Source organism: Varanus komodoensis, unplaced genomic scaffold (genome assembly GCF_004798865.1).
Source record: "Varanus komodoensis strain SLA01 unplaced genomic scaffold, ASM479886v1 scaffold3, whole genome shotgun sequence".
NCBI classification, from domain to species: Eukaryota; Metazoa; Chordata; class Lepidosauria; order Squamata; family Varanidae; genus Varanus; species Varanus komodoensis.
Window position 1 is genome coordinate 56,463,349 of NW_025335761.1, and position 17,027 is coordinate 56,480,375.

General features: G+C 45.9%; 1 protein-coding gene across 2 annotated transcripts in view; it reads right to left on the minus strand.

Annotated features, from left to right (window-relative positions):
- Nucleotides 1-17,027, minus strand: part of CEP170B (centrosomal protein 170B) — a 102,920-nt gene that overhangs the window by 76,523 nt on the left and 9,370 nt on the right. For both annotated transcript variants that reach the window (XM_044436033.1, XM_044436032.1), the window contains exon 3: nucleotides 5,337-5,426. In XM_044436033.1, the coding sequence (XP_044291968.1) occupies nucleotides 5,337-5,426 (90 nt within the window). The remainder of the gene's footprint in view (nucleotides 1-5,336; nucleotides 5,427-17,027) is intronic.

Below are 17,027 nucleotides of genomic sequence, written 5' to 3' on the forward strand. Positions count from 1 at the left end.
AAGGCCAGCCCTACAATGAGGAAAGCGAGGCAAAAACCCCAGGAAGCGCTGATGGGTGGTGAGGGCAGGGCCGCAATGTCAGCTGCCTTGCCGTTCCCCTCCGATGGAAAACAGAGCTGCATATTCCACCTGGCCTGGCCTGCACGTGCTGTCCCTCAGGTGAGGCAGAAGATACTGCTCAATGGAGTATTTCACTACTAGAGCAGAATGCCAAGGTGAGGCTGCCATCTTGTCCTTTGCCTCAGGCCTCAAAATATCTTGGGCCAGCCATGATAAGCAGGCTAAGAAAAGGCAAAAGGAGAACAAACCTGGGTACTTGCAAGCTTTTAAGATTCAGGCGGGAAGGACACAAAGATGTGTCCCTGTCTTTCCCGCCACCACGAGCTCCCAGGAGCTCCCCACCTCCCGCGAAGCACCAGCAGGGACCCATGGGTGCTGCGAGCATTGTGGAGTTCTATAAAGAAGAAATATCCATGTGGCGGTTTCTTGTTTGGCAGCATCACATCCAAGATGCATCAAGCTGCAAACCTTTGCAAGTTTAGACCAAGAAAAGGTCTGCCACCTCAAGCTCAGCTGGTTGGGACATGCCAAGAGTTGCAGGACTGTTTTCATCTAAGCTTGCATTGCACCTTAAGTCCCCAAACTATTTTGCTTGGATTCTCAAACACATCTCTATTTAGATAATTTGTTAATTATCCTATAAGTATTGATTTGTTAACCACTGAAAACCTGTACTAACTAACTGAAGCTCAATCCAGACAAGACAGAGGTCCTGTTGGTGGGTGGTTCGGGACTCGGGATGGGGGACTTGGGCCTTGTCCTAAATGGGTTGCACTCCCTCTGAGGGACAGGGTTCACAGCTTGGGAGTGCTCCTCGACCCTGAGCTGTCTTTAGAAGCCCAGGTGACAGCGGTGGCAAGGAGCGCTTTCCTTCAGCTTCGGCTGATCCATCAGCTGTGTCCCTTCCTGGAGAATGATTGCCTGGCAACAGTGACACACGCATTGGTAACTTCCCGATTAGATTTCTGCAACGCGCTCTACATGGGGCTACCCTTGAAGACGGTCCAGATACTTCAATTGGTGCAGAATAGAGCTGCCAGTTTGCTGACGGGGACTGGGCGTTGTTCTCATATAACCCCAGTTCTCCGTCAGCTCCACTGGCTCCCGATTGAAGTCCGGCCCAATTCAGGGTGTTGGTTATGACCTATAAAGCCCTCAACGGCTTGGGCCCTGGGTATCTAAAGGAACGCTTGCATCCATATATGCCCTCCCACCCCTTGAGATCAGCAACAGATGCCCTTCTCCGGGAGCCCTCTGCGAGGGATATTAGGAGGGTGAATACCTGGAGGAGGGCTTTCTCTGCGGTGGCGCCCAATCTATGGAATGCGCTCCCCAGAGAGGTCTGCCTGGCGCTGTCGTTATTTGTTTTCGACGCCAGGCTAAGACCTTTTTATTTAAAACTTATTTTAAGTGTTAATTTATTATGTAGAATTTTTAAAAAAAATTTAAGCCGAGATGCACCGGGTTTTAATATTTTTAGTGTATAAATGTTTGTATGATTTTATTTTTGTTTTTGTTGTGAGCTGCCCCAAGGCTTTGTTGCGATGGGGACGGCATAGAAATGTTTTAAATAAATAAATAAATAAAGGAGATGTTTAAACTGCCTACAGATTAATAATGGATTACTAGAGAATGACAGTAATATCAACTAAATCAGATCAAATCCAGGGGAAATGGAAGACAAAAGCACAACCCGCATCTCCTTGATCCCATTCTTAGAACAATTTGCTGGCACATGACATCCCTTTGATCGACTTTTGGAAGCAAAGCAATATTATTATTGCATTACATTACATTTATATCCTGCTTTCTTTCCTCTTATAAGGAGCCCACCATTAACAGTATTTTAATAACTGAAATAGCTTTTTTATACAAGTACTTGTCTTTTGCTGCACTGATACTACACGACAACAACAAAAATTCTGGAATCCCAATCTTTCATTTTAATTTTCTTTTTCACATGCACATATTGATGCACAAACATGATGTTTCAGAAAACTGAATCTCTCTTGAGCCTGGGATGACTTTATCAGGGTCACAAGCAAGCCAATCAGCTACCAAGAAGAGGAAAGTGTTTCCCAAGAGCTCAATGCCTGGAAGAAGGTTGAAAGTCTCACCAAAAAAAGGCAATTAAATTGCCACCTCCCAACACGCTATTCAAACAGTACATGTCTAGTTTAAGAACTGGAAACTTATGGCCCTCAAGACGTTTCAGCCTACAACTCCTAGCAAACCTCACCACTGGCTAGGGCAGGATTCACCTGCCAAGGCATGTGGAGAAGACCCAATAGCTGCCCACCCCTGCTCTAGGTACCCCTACAATTTCGAGTGAACCTACAGGAGATCTACCAAGAATTTAGCCACAGCCTTGAGTTTAAACCACAAGGTCATTCTCTCCTCTAAGAATCTATTCATTCGGCACTGTGCACAGGCACATACACAAAAGAGTTCCTTTTCTCATAAAATCAAACCCCAATGCAAACAGATTGCAAACAGATGCAAACATGTGCTGGCATGCTGAAAAATCCTAGCTGTATGCAGCTGCACTTGGTCTGCGGGCCCAGTACAGGGAAATGCTGAGCGTGATCCATCTTTCACAGATGGGGTTTGCACAGCAAGCGGAAACAAGAAATTATCTGCAGCCATACGTTGCCAGGTTTTCAGCGTCACTGTTAAGATCTGACCTTGTTTGAGCCAAACTGTTTTAAGGATGAGGTGGTGGGGAGGTGCCAAGCTGACAAAAACAGAGCGAGTTCTCTGAACCCAGGACACTTTTGGGGCCTTTTAACTGTTTCTTCAAGGGCCAGAGTTTATCTTTGACTTGTTTCTCCTGCTGTTTACCCATAAAAAGAGGTGTCCAGGAACACACCCCGAAGCTGAAACTGCTCTGAACTTGGGCAGGAGAGAAATAAACCAGAAAGAGGGAAAACAAGCTACAGTGCACTCCTCTGAAAATAATTCATAACTAAAGTGCCAAATCATGGTCAGCATAAACCACAACTTTGCATTCTTCGTGAATGCAGCTACTCCGAAGTCCACAGAAATCAAGCAGGATCTGCTTCCCCTCTATGGCTTTGTGAAGATTGTCCGGCCATGAAACCAAAGCCATTTCTGTTCCCAAACCACACCGCTGTATCAAATCCAACCATTGTTACATTTGGTTTAGCCTTGTCTACTCAGACAGGTCGTGGCTCTCCTAAGTTTCAGAGGGTCTATCTCAGCCATACCTGGAGATGTCCCCAAGATACAGCCCACCTCAAAGATGTTTTCCAGTTGCAAAGGCCCATGCCTTACATCACTTAATCTTGCAAGGTTATTTGAAGGACTGCCTTTCCCCATATCTACCTATCTGCCCATTAAGATCTGGGCATGAGGTCCTTCTGAAAGAGCCATCCCTACAGGAAGCAAAAGGAATGGTGATTAGGCCCCCTACCTTTGGAATGAGCTTCCTAGAAAAGTTTGCCAGGCACCGTCACTACTTTCATTTTGGTACCTGGCAAAAATTGTCCTTATTTGTCTGTATTTTGAGACCTGATTTTAAGAAGGGTTGTCTGCAAGATCTCATTCTACTAGTTTTTTTCTTCCTGTAACTAGAACTCTACCAGGTTATTCAGCAGCCTATACATTTAAAAATAAATAAGTGTATATTTGGACTAAAGTGAGTGAAAATCCAATTCCATCATGGAGCAGATGATGGAATTGTAGGTGCCTGACAATCTGTGAAACTCAAATGGAGGAGCTTTAACCAAACCTGTATTTCCCTAGTTTCTAGTCCCAGCTCCATGATGGGTAAACCCACACTGGTAAGAAATCAAGTCCTTTTAGCTATTAATTCTGTGACTACTGCCTATTAATAGCAACAATACCTTCAAGTGATTATTCTAACAAGAAGTTGCATCAAACTCTTTGTAAAATCTGTTTTTTTCTTTAATCAGAACCCTTGCATATTAATTTATTGCTGAAACCTCAAATGTTTGAGATGGAATTACTCCTCAAATAATTCCCCTAAATTGTCCGATGCCATTCTTTTATTTCATCACCTACCTGCCAGGTCACTCTATAAATATGTTCTAGTAAAAGGCACTATAAATACAAAGCACTAAAACTAATCAAATTGTCAAATAAACACATCTCTTACCACAAGCTAAGATACAATACGGATAGGTAGGTTTTAACTAGGACTATAAGATGTCTAAAAATAGAGTAATTAAAAGCCCAGCCATAATCTGCTTTGCTCACCTGGAGGAAGCAGGTCTAAGGGGAGTCTAGCCCTTTACAGAATAAATCTCCTGGCTATGCCACCAGGAGACCAAGCAATTCATCTTAAGCAGCAAACCTTCCATGAGAATGCTCCATCACTCGGTGGTAAAGCACCTGATTTTCATACAGAAAGATCCAAGTTTAATCTCCTAAATCACCTGGCAAGGCTAAGAAAGACCAGCTGAGCTGTGTCTTGAGCTCCAGCCGTTGGATGTTCCAATGCATAGTACACATTGGAACTATTCTAATGTGGACAAGTCATAGGCCACTTTCTGTGGAATATGACAATTATTCATGGTCTTCTTGCCCAGAGGACACATCCCTGCAATGATCCTCTGGCTCAGAGGAAGTCCCTGGAAAAGCTGTGGTGGCTGGGGCTGATAGGAACTGTAGTCCTGCAGAAACTGGAGAGCAAGACATTTCCCAACCTTAGTCTAGCCAATCTTATGATTGGTGGTAGAATGGACTGCAGCCAAGTGAAGCAAACATGGCTCTCTGGGGAACCCTGAAGGGCTTGACTGAGAGCCCAGGAGGGCTTCCTTTGCTCACCCATCCCCGGTCTCAGCTTTCTGTCTCTGGGTCTATGTGATGCATTCAATCCACAACACACAGCTAGCTGGCCCTCTCTCAGTCCCACAGCATGGAAGAAGCAAAAGTCTCAGCCTCCCCACTCAAGCTTTTTGCTTTCCAGCAATCAACCTCAATGGTCCCAACTGAGGTTTTTTCCTTTGCTTTAGCCCCTGTGGAGGGAACAGGATGCTTGGAAAACAGAAACAGAAGCAGAAGGAGGTACCCAGCCTGGACTGGGGCCCTATGCGTTTGCTTGTGAGTTGAAAAAAAAAAGCAAACCAACCAGAAAGAAGGTTTGCTGAACACTGTGCATTTAATGCACTCACGAATGCTGCATCCCCTCCAGTGCACATGCCCAGTCCACTCACAGCGAATTAAAAGAAAAATGCAAACACACAAGAATGCATGAACAGTGCAATTCATTTGGCAGCCGGCTCACTACTTACCCCATTTAAGCTTCCCAGGTCCTTCACCCAGTGCTCATCCTTCTCCTTGTCATAATTGATGACAGCATGTTGCTTATCCACACTGCGAGACTGAGAACAAAAGCAAAATTAAATTTGGAGTTCACAAGACTGGAGTGCAGACTTTAATAGCAACACTGAAATAACAGGTGAGGTTTTGACATAGAGGAAAATGAACCTACTAAATAGGCACAGCACTTGCTGACACACCCTAAGTAAGAACCCATTTGATTTCTCATAATTTACAAGAAACACAGTCTACCAAAAGGCACCCAAGGCATCGTACAACTTGTGCATCTCTATCTGATCTTGGCATCTCATTGCAGTGTAATAGTTTTGCCTAGTAGTTAGAAAACAGCACAAAAAGTGGTAAACCTGTGTCTGGATTGTATCATTTCAGACAGCAGGTGAGGACTCCAAATGGTTCTCTTTAAAAAAATCTATTCACAAAGCATGTTGGGAAAAGCTTGGGTAGAATCCCTTCTCCCTCAATTGAGTTTTTACATACAAGGAAACGTTTTATAAAGAGAGGGGAGCATTCAACTGTGTGAGTCACAACCATACACAGAGAGAGAGAGAATTCAGACAGCATGACACAGCAAGGTGCTTTTTTTTAATCACTGCTGGTCATTTGTGTGGTCTGACCCCAGCCATGGTTTTTCACCATACCATGGTCTTAGAAACCACAGTAAGAAACTATGGTTTGTTCTATGGTTTCTCCACACCACCATGGCTTTTTGCAAGATCATAATTTCCAGTCCTGGTATGCATTTACCACAGAGTACCCTGGAAAGAGTGGCAACTGTAAAAGCCATTCCAGCCATCCAGCCTCTAAGTCTGCACCAACAAGGAAGAGGTAGGGAACATGGGCAAGGAGTACCTTGGAACTGAATTTCAGGCACAATGGCTGATGTGATTTGTGCCAACAGTGGGAGCAATGATGGGGGGATGGAAAGCATGGTAAAGTAGAAACCACTTGACTGTCTGGTAGATCGTGGGTAAAATAAATAAATAAACCATGGACTCCTGAGGCTACTTTAAGCTTTCTCAGTTTGAGAAGCGCACTGTCCTCAGGCACAGCCCTGATGGGTCAATTTAAAGTCAAAAAAAGGGCCCACTTCCCTTCAGTCCCTTGGAACATGCTGCTGTGAGCACAAGTTTACCAGATACAGACAGAAGCCAGGTGAAAGGGACAGCCAAGCATGCAAAAATACTAAACTAATCCAAGCATCAAGTAGACTCCTGGGAAAAGCTGGGTACAAACTCGACTGGGGTCTGTGTGGAGCTGCCCTTGAAGGAGTCCAAAAATTTTAATTAATGCAAATTATGGTGGCTAAGGGTACTTATTGGAACTGGGCATTATGATCGTGCTCTTCTAGTTTTGTACCACGTAAGGCAAGTTGTGGCAAAGAATCCTCACTTCAAGTACGCACTGATGGGATCTGAGCTCGCGGTGAATGAGCAAGGAAGGGATCTTGAGGCAAGGGTGGGCAGCTCAGTGAAAATACCGACCCAGGGCTCAGATGGTGCGAAGAAGGCAGACTCCAGGCTAGGCATCGTTAGGAACCGAACAGAAAACATAACTGCCAAACTCTTACTTCCCTTATACAAAACCTTGGTGCAACCGCATTTAGAATATTGTGGATATTAGCACCAGGAAAAGGACATTGTTAAGAAAGTGCAGAGAAGGGCAACGAAAAATTATCAGGGGATTGAAGCTGCCACCCTGTGAGGAGTGGATACAACTGGGGCTGTTCTGTCTAGAAAAAAGGCAGATAAGGTGAGACATGATAGAAGTGTTTTAAAAATGCATGGTGTGAAGAAAGTAGAGAGGGAGGCATTTTTCTTGTTTTCCGATAACACTCAAACCCGGCGTCATCCCAGCAAGCTGATTGGTGGGAGGTTCAGAACAGATAAAAGGAAATATTTCGTCACGCAGCATGTAGCTGAACTATGGAATTTGCTGCCATGGGAAGTGTTGAAGGCTGTCAACTTGGATGTCTCTTAAAGGGGACTGAACAGCTTCATGGAGGAAGAGGCTCTCTGTGGCCCCTGGCCTTGCTGACTGTGGGCTCCCTCCTTCACCAGAGGTGGCCTGCTGCATACCCCACTTGCTGAGGAGCTTGGACAGGGGACGGTCTTGCACCCGTCCTGCTGGAAGGACCCTGTGGGTAGCTGGTTGCCTCCATGTGTACAGAGTGCTGGGCTGCATGGACCCTTGGTCTGATCCAGCACAGTTTGTCTCATGTCTTCACTGGTATTGTACTATCTTCATTCCCAGTTTGTTTCTGGGCCCAATGAGAGGCACTGGTATTAACTGATAAAGCCCTTCATAGCATGGCATCCCCAGAGAGGCCCACCTGGCACCAATGTTATATGCTTTTTGGCGCCAGGTCAAGACCTTTTTATTCTTCCATACTTTTAATGTTCAACTACGCTTTTATGCTCAGTTTGTGGATCATTTATATTGTATTATTTGGGTATCTATGTATATGGGATTTGAACTGTAAGCCGTCCTGAGACCCACTGGGTATTGGACGGGGTAAAAAATTACCCAAATAAATAAATGGTGCCACAGCACCGAAAGGAATGCTTTTTCTCATTTCCTCCTGCCAGCACCCCGAGATCCTTGTCTGACATGCTGCTCCAGCATTCCCACATCCTAATATTTCCTGGGTCACAGCTCCAGAGCAGTTTTCCAGGGTGGCTCAAATTATGGAATTCCCTCCCCAGAGAGGTCTGCCTGATGCCTACATTATCCAGCATTCAGTGTCAGGCAAAGTGCTTTTTATTTTCCTAGGCCTTTTAAATGATTTTAATTGCTACTGTTTTACTTTTAATGATATGTTTAATGCTGTGCCTTTAAATCCTATTTTCCATGTTTTGGGTGCTTAGATACTTAACTCTTCTTTTCAAATTCTTTGAACAATTGTTGCTGCTTTTAGAACCTGAAAAAAAAATCTTTTAGGATGTAATCTTACGCATGTTGAAACAGGAAAAAATTCCCTACTAATCCCAGCATTCCCCGCCCCAGCACAGGGACTTGATGAAACACGTATGAGATTACGGTGTGATGTTTAAACCAGAGACGGGCAACTTTTGCAGCTAATGCCTGACTGGGAAGTGCTGGGAACTGCAGTACTTTTTTTCCCGTCCCAAAGTGAATAGGAAGTTTCCTTTATGTACATGATTATTGGTTTTACTCTATTTGTTTTTATTCCACAGGAACTTTGGATGTGTGACAACCCATAAATTGAGCAACTGAACGAACAAATAAGGAGACCAAAGTACATCTGTTTGTCATGATTTACCAGCTCTGACAAGGACATGAATTGTGTGATGGGGGCATCACATGATTACTGGGATTATGTCCTCTCATAAATTTGGTTTTAGTTAATCCTCATTATCCTTGGCGGTCTTTGAAACACACAGGGTCTCAGGTGCAGCTGTTTCAGGATACACTTCTGCAGGTCAGCAGGAACCAATTAAACGCGCTCGTGGCCATTTCTGCCTGCCAACTGCTGGACTTCAGAGGGGAAATCCACCCTTAAAGTCATTTCCCATCGGGGCTTCTCCAATCTCAGTGATCAAAGTGTTCAGAAGATCTCTAGGCTGGGAGCATTAAGGGATTACTCTTTATATGCAGCGTATGCTGCAAAGGTGAGGGGGGCCAATGTGGTTAGAGAGTTTGGCTGGGGTTCAGGAGACCTGGGTTCCAGTCCCTACTCAGCCGTGAAGCTCACTGGCCAGTCACTAGCCTACCTCAAGGGTTGTTGTGAGGATAAAATGGAGAAGAGATTTCCCAAGCTGCCTCTGTTTGCTTGCAGGAAAATGGTAGGGAAATAAATATAATGTTTATTTGATTTTATGTTAGTTTTTATGCATACTGTCACTGGTACATTGTGGATTAGTTGGTATGCATCATTATTATTGACTCTTAATCAGTATTGATGTTCTTTGAATTTTGTTGGCTGTGCAGATGTCATGTTGACATCAATGTTATTGTTGCTCTTATACATTGCTCTATATGGTTTTATTGTACATATATTTACTGAGAACTTTTTGCGAATGAATGGTATATAAATGCTTAAATAACTGTATCATGACTGATTCTGATGTATCACAACATTCCATGTCATGTCACACAAGCCAATTTCTGTCTACAAAACTGGTCTTCCTCTCTTCCCCCCACAACCACCCACACCCCTTCCAGTTCTGCACCAGGAGCTTCCCCAGCCCAGGACCAAGGAGCTCCAGCCAGGGAGCTTCCCAGTCTGGCCTACAAACTCCTTTTGCTGTTAGCTCCTACAAAACCAGAAGGTCTGAACTTACAGCACTAATCCTGGCCCGCTTGTACAGGCTACCTATATGCTTCTGAATTCAGTTCAATGTGCTGATTTCTTACCTATAATAAAACTTTATACAACTTGGGACCACAATACCCAAGGGAGCAGCTCTCCTGTCATGAACCTACCAGAATACTGCACTAATCACCTAAGGACCTCCTTCCAGTGTTTCTTCTAAGGAAAGTGCAGCACAAGGTAGGCCTTCTTGGTGGTAAGCCCCCCTCCCACCCCCATTATGGAATGATCTCCCCAGTGAGGTCTGCCTGTTACCAGCACAGCTATCTTTTTAGAACCAATTTAAATAGGCTCTCATCTCAGGCATTTGGCAATATATGAAGACGTTTTTAATCAGGTTGTCAATTCTTTTCTTGTGGATGGTTTGAATTTGTTTTTAGATATTTATGCTTCCTAGGAACATTTTAAAGTTTTAATCTTTGTAAACCACCCAGAGAGCTTCAGCTTTGGATGACATCAAAATGTAACAGATGAACTAATGAGGCTCTTATCAATGATTGTCCTTAAATACCCCACAAAGAATCGCATTGTTGCGCAGATTTTGAGTTGTGCATTCTGCTGGCAGAGTGCCATTGTACAGAACAGACATGTGCATGTTGCAGGCAGGAGACACACTTACTTGCGAGCAGAGACACAGACACTTGGTATTTGGAATGCTACTTGGAAGAACTGCTGAGCAATTTGGTCCTGCTTACTTCAGAACAGGCTTAAAATGGGAATCATCTCATTTGGGCCTGTTCATAAAAGGAAAGCGTCTCCCAAAGGCTTTTCCCATTTTGCAATTTGAACTCTTGGGCTGAGAAAGGTTCCCTAACCCTCCACAACAGGTATGTAGGCAGCTGAAGAAGCAAAGAAGATTCCTTCTTCCAGGGGCATTTCTTCCACCAACAAATGGACACACTGGGATGTGTGTTGGCCTTATAAAAGCCAACAACTGCCAGGACCTGGGGCAGGTGTGGGTGGGCAGGTGTGGCTGTTTTCCAAGCGATGCAATCCCAAATCCCAAGAAAACAAAGGGACTACTCGATCCAGGCCACAGCACAGTCTTGGACAGAGAGGCTCACCTGGGCTTGACAGTCTGGTCTTCCTGGTACCTTTTTTATATCCTTGCAAGTTTTCGGGGGCACAACTATATATTTTATTATTTTTATTTATTAAAACATTTTTATGCCGCCCCATTCGCCGAAGCCTCGGGGCGGCTTACAACATAGATAAAACAATAAGTAAAAATATCCATATAAAATAATCTTAATTAAAACACACATTATAAAATAAGCCGCCCTGGCCAGATAAAATTCAATTGTATTTAGCATTTAAAATGTTGCTTAAATAAAAAGGTCTTAGCCTGGTGCCGAAAAACAAATAACGACGGCGCCAGGCGGACCTCTCTGGGGAGCGCATTCCATAACTTAGGCGCCACCGCTGAGAAAGCCCTTCTCCGAGTAGCCACCCTCCTAATTTCTCTTACGGAGGGCTCCCGGAGCAGGGCCTCTCCCACCGATCTCAGGGGGCGACTGGGCAAATATGGATGTAAGTGCTCCTTCAGGTAACCAGGACCCAAGCCGTTTAGGGCTTTATAGGTCATTACCAACACCTTGAATTGGGCCCGGACTTCAATGGGGAGCCAGTGAAGCTGACGGAGAACTGGAGTCATGTGAACATAACGTCCAGTCCCCGTCAGCAGCCTGGCAGCTCTATTCTGAACCAATTGAAGTATCCGGACCGTCTTCAAGGGTAGCCCCACGTACAGCGCGTTACAGAAGTCAAGACGGGAAGTCACCAGCGCATGAGTCACTGTTGCAAGGCAGTCGTACTCCAGGTAGGGGCGCAGCTGATGAATCAGCCAAAGCTGGAGGAAAGCGCTCCTCGCCGCTGTTGTCACCTGAGCTTCAAGTGAAAGCTCCGGGTCGAGGAGCACTCCCAAGCTGCGGACCTTGTCCCTAGGAGGGAGTGCAACCCCGTTCAGGACAAGGTTCAGGTCACCTTCTCCGAAGCCCGAACCGCCAACCAACAGGACCTCCGTCTTGTCTGGATTGAGCTTCAGTTTATTGGCCCTCATCCAGCCCATTACCTCGGCCAGGCACCGGTTCAGTACAGCCACTGCCTCACCTGGATTGGTGGAAAACGAGAGGTAGAGCTGGGTATCATCAGCATACTGATGGGTCCGCAGCCCACACCTCCTGATGACCTCTCCCAGCGGTTTCATGTAGATATTGAACAGTAAAGGGGACAAAATGGAACCCTGCGGTACCCCATGGCAAAGCTGCCATGGCGCAGAGCCATAGTCCCCCAACACCACCTTCTGGACTCGGTCGTTGAGATAGGAGCGGAACCACCGCAAAGCGGTGCCTCCGACCCCCAATCCCGCCAGCCTATCCAGAAGGATACCATGGTCGATGGTATCGAAAGCCGCTGAGAGGTCCAGAAGAACCAACAGGGACACACTCCCCCTGTCCTTCTCCCTGCACAGGTCATCGTACAGGGCGACCAAGGCAGATTCAGTACCGTATCCGGGTCTGAAGCCGGACTGAAATGGGTCCAGATAATCAGTTTCATCCAAGAGTGCTTGGAGTTGTCCCGCCACCACTCGCTCTAACACCTTGCCCAGAAACGGGATGTTGGCCACTGGTCTATAGTTAGCGGCCATCCCTGGATCCAGTGACGCCTTCTTCAGGACCGGTCGGACTACCGCCTCCTTTAAAGGGGCAGGCACCCGACCCTCCCTCAGAGAAGCGTTAACCACTTCCAAGATCCAGGTTCCAATCCCGTGCTTGGAATCCTTTATTAACCAAGACGGGCAAGGGTCCAAAAGGCAAGTGGTAGGACGTACTCGTCCAAGCACCTTGTCCACATCATCGGGCCGCAATAACTGAAATTCATCCAATAATTCTGGACCAGACGGCAGCGTTGGTGTCTCCCTTAAAACCTCTGAATCAATAGTGGAATCCAGCTCGTGACGAATCTGAGCGATTTTCTCCCTAAAATGCTCGGCAAAGTCGTCACAGCGGGCCTTTGAGGGTGGAATCAGCTCTTCCCTCGGCCCTGGGTGAACCAGGCCTTGCACCACTCGAAAGAGCTCCGCCGGACGGCATTGTGAGGAGGCAATGGAAGCGGAGAAGTGTCTCTTTTTCGTCGCCCTCACCGCCACAGCATAGGCCCGATAGTGGGCTCTTAAGTGTGTTCGGTCAGATTCATCCCGTAATTTCCTCCACCTACGCTCTAGCCGTCTCCCAACCTGCTTCATTGCCCTCAATTCTGGAGTGTACCAAGGGGAAGAGCGGGCTCTGCCCGGTGGGAGAGGACGCTTAGGAGCGATCGTGTCTACAGCCCTGGTCATCTCCCCATTCCACAGTTCAACCAGAGCCTCGACAGGAGCACCCGTCTTATCAGCCAGAAACTCCCCCAGAGCCTTCAGGAATCCTTCCGGATCCATCCGGCTCTGGGGGCGGACCCACACAATCGGGTCTGCACCCTTACAGAGGGAGATGTCGCTCTCGAGCACAAACCTCACTAGGAAGTGATCTGACCATGACAGGGGAGTCAAGCATAAATTCCTCACCCTCAGACCACCCTCTTCCTGCCCCGTCGAGAAAACCAGGTCCAGAGTGTGTCCACGTTCATGGGTCGGGCCGGTGACATGTTGAGACAGCCCCATGGCCGTCATGGAAGCCATGAAGTCCTGAGCCGCCCCGGTCAGACTAGCCTCGGCATGGATATTGAAGTCCCCCAGGACCAGCATCCTGGGGGTCCTCAACACCAGGCCCGAGACAGTTTCCGTCAGCTCAGGCAGGGAGACTGTTGGGCAGAAGGGTGCACGGTACACCAACAGAATCCCCAATCTGTCTCGGTCGCCCAACACCAAGTAGAGACACTCCAGCCCTGGTCTCGAAGGGACAGGAAGTCCCGTGAGAGTGATGGAGGCTCGGTAAACCAAAGCGACCCCCCCTCCCCTCCCCTCCGGCCGTGAACAGTGCACATTTAGACATAAAAAAGGACTTTTTCTGGTGGGAAGAATGCTGTGATTTCTATTACATTACTTTTATACACCACCATTCTTCCTTTTGCAAGGAGGCTTCTCTAGTTCTCCTGCTCTCTATTTTATCCTTACAACAACCCTGTGAGGTAGATTAGGGTAAGAGTCCATGACTGGCTCAAAGTCACTCTGTGAGCTTCCTGGTTAACTGGGGACCAGAACCCAAACCTTTCAGATCCCTAGTCCAGCCCTAGCCATTACATTACACTGGATTGTGCCCTTTATCTTCTATTTAAAAGGTTGCATTCTGAAATACATATTTGTACTTTTTACATCTTTTTATTGCTGGTTGCTGCAGGCATTCCTTCGGCTTTATTCTGCAACTATTTTAATCCATTTTCAATTTTACATGGTCTTGTTATATTTAGATATGTTATAGTTTTATGGAGCTCTGGGGAAGAAATCTCTTCCTTTTTCTAGGAATGGCTGGCTTCTGAGCAGAAATTAACCTGGGGGAAGGAGGTGTCAAAAGAATTTAAGAGGAGCGGTGCTGGGTCAGAGCAAAACCTCATTTTCGGTAGCACCCTGCCTCACACCCAGCAGCCAACCGGTTGCCTCTGGCAAGCCCACCAACAGGGCATTTGTCTTTCCCGCTGACATGCGCTGGCAAACGGCACACGGGGACATGCTGCTGGCTCTGTGGTAACACACAGCCATCACGGCTTGGAGCCACTGGTACAACCCACAGAATCATGTAAATCACAGAATGATGGAGTTGGAAGGGCCCAGAGGGCCATCAGGTCCGTCTCCAAACTCAGTGCAGGACTCCGAGTCTCGGATGATCGAGAAGAGCCCCTGGCCTTCCTCTCTCTGACACTCTTTCAAGTATTTTTAGAGTGCTACCATATCTCCCTTCAGTCTTCTCTTCCTGAGGTTAAACATGCCCAGCTCTTTCCATCTCTCTTCAAACTGCCTTGTTTCCAGTTCCTGGAACATTCTTGTCATCCTCCTCTGAACCCTTTCCAGATTGTTTGCATCTTTCTTAAACTGTGGTGCACAACTAGATACAGTACTCCCACGGGAGGCCTATCCAGTGCTGAATAAAGGGGAACTAGCACTGCATGGGATTTGGAAGTGCAATGTCTATTAATGCAGCCCCAAATAGTATCTGCCCTTTTTGCACCCACATCACATTGTTGACTCATACTCTGCTTGTGATTTGGAACAATTCCAAGATTGTTGAGCCATCCTGAAACAATGCATCTATCTGATACAAGTAAGAATAATCTAACTTGCCCACCATCACGGCATCTTGAAGGAGCAAACACAACACACTAACAATACACTGTGGGATAAGTACTTTCTTGGATCTCACACTATTCACCTTCATGGAATGACACCAAGTTCTGGTAACCTCAGAGAGGGAAGGAAACTTCCTTCTACCCGCTTCTTTCACACTATGTATAACTACACTTAGCAGCACCTTTAGTCACCTGCAACAAGTAAAACCTGCCCTCGAGCACCTGGAAAATGCTTCCCTGTCTTCTGAAATTGATCAGGGATGTATGAGGCAAAAAACTTCTTCACATCTGTCCGCAGCCTGCATCGCAACGGCAACCTGGCACCTTAGTTTAAGGAGGAACAGGCTGCCATGGTTTGCCACCTAGCCCCAAGCTCCTGTGTTCAGCAAAGGCCACCAGCTGTTCTCGGGGGCCTTACACACAAAGCGAGGTAGCAACAGCCATGCTTTGAAACCACTTTACTGCTCCTAGAATCTGGTACTCAGAGGTACACTGACACAGAGCACTGCAATTCCGCATTAAGCAGCCAGAGCAAAACAGGGATGGCATGGGATGGAACTTCTTAAAGAAAATTTTCCAGTGCTTTGCTTTACCATGGAAAACCTGCCACTTCATAAATTCATTCGCAATGATTAATGGATGCCAACTGCAAATACAATCTTATGCCAAAAACAAGCACAGTATTAGGCCAGCTTGGCTGTTCCAAAGCTGGAGAAGAGCATTTGCCAGCAAATCACGCAGTTTTTTGTCTGGCTAAAAAGTTAGTGCATTAACAGTAGTCAGTAACTTTCCATGTGTTTTGTCTCAAATTTATGCAATGCAAGGGAAGTACATGCTTGTCTAGTAACAAATTTACATAACATTTAAGTCATATTAAAGATGCAAACTTTGCATGTTTAGAAAGAGAAAAAAATCTTTCAACTCCCAGCATTGTCCAGCCAGCAGGAAAATTATTTTTGTCAAAACAGGCATAGGAATGTGGCATCCATGAACTTTATCTACAAGTTCTAATATTTCAGGAGTATTGCGACAAAAACCTAATAAGGCTAGTTTGTAATGCTTAGTTGTTTACTAAACACAAGCCAAATGAGCCTATTAAAACAGATCACTATTTAGGGAATAAGGTACATTTCCAAAACAAGCTGAAAACTTTCAGTGCAAATTCTGTAACCTGCTCCAAAATCTCCCAGAAGCTCATCCTTTCAACTTCTTCAATGGCTGAGAACCAGTGTAGTGACAGACTGGGATCTGGAAGACACAGGTTCTATTCCCCGCTCTGCCACAAACCTCACCAGGTGATTCTGGGTCAGTCCCAGACTCTCAATCTACCTCCCAGGGTTGTTCTGAGGCTGAGAATAGGAGGAAAAGCATGTAGACCCCCTTGAGTTGCTTGAAGGAAAAAAATAGGAATATAAATAGAATAAATTAAGTAAGTAAATAAATGAATAAATAAAGGGTGGAGCTTTTGGGATTCTTCAATCACTGCCAGTTGCAGTAAGGGCAGCATCAGAACATCCAGGTGGATCCTTGGGATATTGCTTTTAGCATCTGTCAGGTAGAGACCACCAGGTGAAGGAACCAAATATTCCCTCAGAATATGACCACTGGTCATGAATCAGCCAAGAAAAAGCAAGGTGGGGGAGAGAAAAGGCGAAGTGGAGCTGGGTACAGAGTGGTGCCATTTATCTTTTATGTATTAAAATGTTGATATCTTGCCTTTTTCATACTAAAAAGGTCACCCATTGAAAATACAAATGCATATTAAAGCCACGTACAAAACAAAATGCCAGTGCAAAATGGAAATTAGTAGCAAAGTCGAGGAACGTTCGGCATCGGACGCCATCTTCCCCAACTGGGTGCCCTCCTCACTTTTGGACTATAACTCACATCAGGCCCAGTCACAACAGCAAATGGCCTGGGATGATGGGAGCTGTAGTTCAAAACATACAGAAGAAATCTGGCTGAGGAAGGGCTCATCTAATGTTCCAGCATATATCTGAAGAACCATCAAGCAAGCCTTCCTAGGTATGTTGAACTG